The following is a 4135-nucleotide window of genomic DNA, read 5'->3' as shown; positions in this document are numbered from 1 at the left end:
TTTAATTTATACATAAATAATATAAATCAAATCTATTTCATTCTATTTATAGGAATATATTTAGGACATAAGCGTATAGGAATAAATATTGTTTTGGTCCCTAACGTTGAGGGTCAGAAATTACATCAGCAACGGTTTCGATTCTGACCCTCAACGTTAAGAACGATTTTAAGTCAAAAATTATATCAGGGACGGTTTCGATTCCGACTCTCAACGTTAGGACTAAAACAGTATTTATCCTTAACGTATATCTAATGTTAATTTAATATATTTATTTTTTGAACAATATAAATAATCACCAATCAAATCAAAACACATTGCACATTCAAATTATTCACCTAAATCTTAATATTAAAATAATCATGCACATCTAATAAAATAAATATCTAATATATCCATTATTCATATTGTTTAGTATTTTTATTATCTACTTATACTATTCCTAAAAATAAACATATAACTAGAAGCGAGAGAAGTGGGATAAAAAGCGTCACGCTTTCAGCATTTTTGTCGTGTTGAAAAATGTGAAAAAACAATAAATTGAAAAAATGATAAGTCAACCAGGATGATCTGATTCAGATCTGATAAGTCATCGTGATAAGCGTTCAAAAGTTGAAAGGACCATGGCAATGAAAACTTGCACGAAGCACAGTATCATTTCCCTTTTTTATCTGAGAGACAAAGATAAATACGCTAAAGTTCAGTTTTGCGCCTCCTCTTTCACTCCCATCAGCGCAAGCAGAGGGAGAAAAAACAAAAACCCGTTCTTGAATCGGGTGAACTCATTCGGATCCCAATTGACCCGATTTCAGAATCCACCGCTTACCGCCACCGTGTCGGATCCGTTTTGCGGCGTTGGAAGGAAGCATGACGCGACGGTGCTCGCATTGCAGCAACAACGGCCACAATTCGAGGACGTGCCCCAACAGAGGGGTTAAGCTCTTCGGGGTCCGATTGACGGACGGGTCGATCCGAAAGAGCGCTAGCATGGGAAATCTCACCCACTATGCTGCGTCGGGTTCTAGTTCCGGGTCCCACCACCATGCATCCAACAATCCGGGTTCTCCCGGCGGTGGTGACACCCCCGATCACGCCGCCGCCGAGGGTTATGCCTCCGAAGACTTTGTTCCTGGGTCATCTTCTACGTCACGTGAACGAAAAAGGGGTTCGATTCTTCGACCTAATAAAAAAAAATGTTTTCATTTTTAAATTTGCTAAATTCTTTTAAATTTCTGTTTTGCTCGAGTGTTATTATTTTTATAATTATGTGATCTTTGTTTCCCAGTAGTCTGTTTTTTAGTATTGGCTTGTTTCGTTGTGTGGAAAACGAGTTAAAGCAGCTAGCTTTATGACTTCATGAGTGAATTTATTTGAATGCTTTGTGCTTGATGCTTGGCTTGGCTGAATAGTTTCTATCTGAATGATGTCGTGTGATCAAGTTTCCAACTTCCAATCATCATTAGTGTATAAATAAATAACTTAGGACTAAGGAGTTTGTGGAGTATGCTTAGGTTTTTACATAGTAGAAAACATATTATTCTGGTTGACTTGCTGGTAACTTAAGCATGCACTTGATCATTCTTTAACTCTTTGATTTGATGATTTGATAATTGACTATATGGAAGATTTTTTAATCCTGTTCTTTGCTGGGAGAACCTTAAATGATGACTTGAGGAATATCTACTAAGTATGGAAAATCATTTCATTGATGTGCAGGTGTCCCGTGGACTGAGGAGGAACACAGAATGTTTTTACTTGGATTACAGAAGCTTGGAAAAGGTGATTGGCGTGGAATTGCACGAAATTATGTCACATCAAGGACACCTACTCAAGTGGCCAGTCATGCTCAAAAATATTTCATCAGGCAAAGCAATGTGTCTAGGCGCAAAAGACGTTCCAGTCTATTTGATATTGTCGCAGATGAAGTTAGTACCCTAACTTGCAAATTTCATGCATCAAATTTGTTTTTCTTTTGCATCTAGATGCATTCGCTGGAACTGACGAGTGACGGCACATAATGTTTTATGCTGTTTGAAGCCCGTGGTTAGGATTATTTGATTTTGCTTCCTTATAAGATATTGTGTGACCTGTTCTAGCTTCATGTTGTGAAAATCTTCAATATTGTACACACAATACATTGATGGTCAATTAATTTTGGTAAAAAAAAATCTAAAAGTACATCCATTTTCTAATTTTCTTCTTCTGCAGCATGTTTGGCATCATGGGATTTTAGCCAAATCACTTTAAATTGTGATCTTATTTTTGCAGTATTGGTCCTAGTGAAGTTAGGAGACAAACATGACATTTTCTTGTTTTATGCTTTTTAATGATGTCTACTATTTGAAAAATGTATCTTCTTCCCTCATCCGATGTGCTTGGAACCTTCTCATTTATTTCTAGATTCTTAATGTTGAATTGTGATTTTGCAGTCCGCCGACACACCAATGGTGCCGCAAGATCAGCTACAGGCCGAAACAGAAGGCAATAACCCCTTGCCTCCTGTGCCTCCAGCCCTCGATGAAGAGTGTGAATCCATGGATTCTGCTAACTCAAATGACAGGGAATTGGCCTTGTTGAAGTCAGATAACCCGCAATCACCATTCCCAGTGCTGTATCCTACCTTTTATCCTCCTGTCTTCCAATTACCTATTCCCGGTTGGTCAGGATATGATCCACAGCCTACTAAGAAGAAGGAAGCTCACGAAGTGTTGAAGCCAACTGCAGTGCATTCTAAAAGCCCAATTAATGTTGATGAACTGGTTGGCATGTCAAAACTGAGTTTAGGAGACTCCATTGGGGACTCTGCCCCATCCTCCCTGTCCCTAAAACTCCTCGAAGGACCTTCTAGACAATCAGCTTTTCATGCAACTCCAGCGTGCGATAGTTCGAACATGAACGGCAGCGCAATCCACGCATTATAAGGGCCCCTTCTGGCAAGTAGGGGTGTGTCCTGTAGCCATATCTATGAATGTAGGGATCATAAATCTGGCCATGTGGTCATCACATATCTTGTGGGAATATCCTTAATAATTTTTCTACCTTTTTCTTTTGCCCTATTTACAGTGGTTAATTTAGTTTGTTTCAATGTTGGTAGGCAGCAGCAGTAGCATTTAGGAATTATTACTTGGGTCTAGACTTTGTTTGTTTGTTCAGTCATTTCATTTACCAGGGTCATTTCATGTATTGTAAAGTTGATTGTGCAGAATAACAATCTATTAGGTTGTGCTTCCCCTTTTATTTAGCAAACAAGTAACTGCTAGGTAGCAAGTTTTCCATGCTTTGCCTCACTTCGTTTATCTTCTACCTGAGTTGAGTGGGACGAAAAAGAAAATCAACTGCATGAGTATGAATAATTAAGCAATAATTAGGCAATAATTAGGCACTGCACTTTGAACAAATATGGACCAATTAATTCAATGGATAAATCGATGCTTATTCATTACATTAAGAGAATGAAGTATTTTATGAAAGACAAAGAAGAGCTACAGATGTACCATTACCTAGGATTCAAGGGTGTAATGTTTGGTTGACTGTAACTCTGTTCCGTCACCAAGTGGGAGTGTAATCTAATATTGTTAGGGGACAAATGTAGTCTCTTAGTTTTCATTATCTTGCCGGTATAGAATGGAATATACCGTATCAGAAAATATAGGGAGTTAATAAAAATTTTGTACAATGTGTACAACGGAAGTTTATTTAGTATTAAAGATATAATCATTAGTGTTACCTTTTAATGTTGGGTTGAGTTTTTGGATGAGTGGTTTCATGATATAGTATCAGAACTCTAATTCTGAAAGGTCAAGAATGAGTGATTTTATGATATGAGATGTTTATTATCTCTGCTATCTGATAATTATTCTAGATAGTATGGGTGATGTTCATTTTATTGATGATGGACCTATATACGTGTGAGATAAAGAGTTTGCATTGCTAAACTAAACTCTGGGAATTCACGGCCGTGCATGGTTTTTAAACACGTGTCTCTACATGCATGATACTTTTAGTTAGGTCTTAGGATACCAGAAAAAAGGAAAAAATGTTATATGCATAGGCCAAGTAAAAACAAATAAGATGAATTCTATATTGTCTACAATTTGGTGTATAATTTTTGCTAAACTTATTTTTTGATAATAAA

At 37.2% G+C, this 4135-nt stretch overlaps 1 protein-coding gene across 1 annotated transcript; it reads left to right on the top strand.

Annotated features, from left to right (window-relative positions):
- LOC107642580 (transcription factor KUA1) lies at nt 697-3275 on the top strand. Its single transcript, XM_016345975.1, has 3 exons — nt 697-1165; nt 1717-1925; nt 2430-3275. Exons 1-3 carry the CDS (start codon nt 868-870, stop codon nt 2919-2921), a joined length of 999 nt encoding a protein of 332 aa, XP_016201461.1. The 5' UTR covers nt 697-867; the 3' UTR covers nt 2922-3275.

Source organism: Arachis ipaensis, chromosome B05, assembly GCF_000816755.2.
Source record: "Arachis ipaensis cultivar K30076 chromosome B05, Araip1.1, whole genome shotgun sequence".
NCBI lineage: Eukaryota > Viridiplantae > Streptophyta > Magnoliopsida > Fabales > Fabaceae > Arachis > Arachis ipaensis.
The sequence above is the reverse complement of the archived record's forward strand: the minus strand, read 5'-3'. Positions and strand labels throughout refer to the sequence as shown.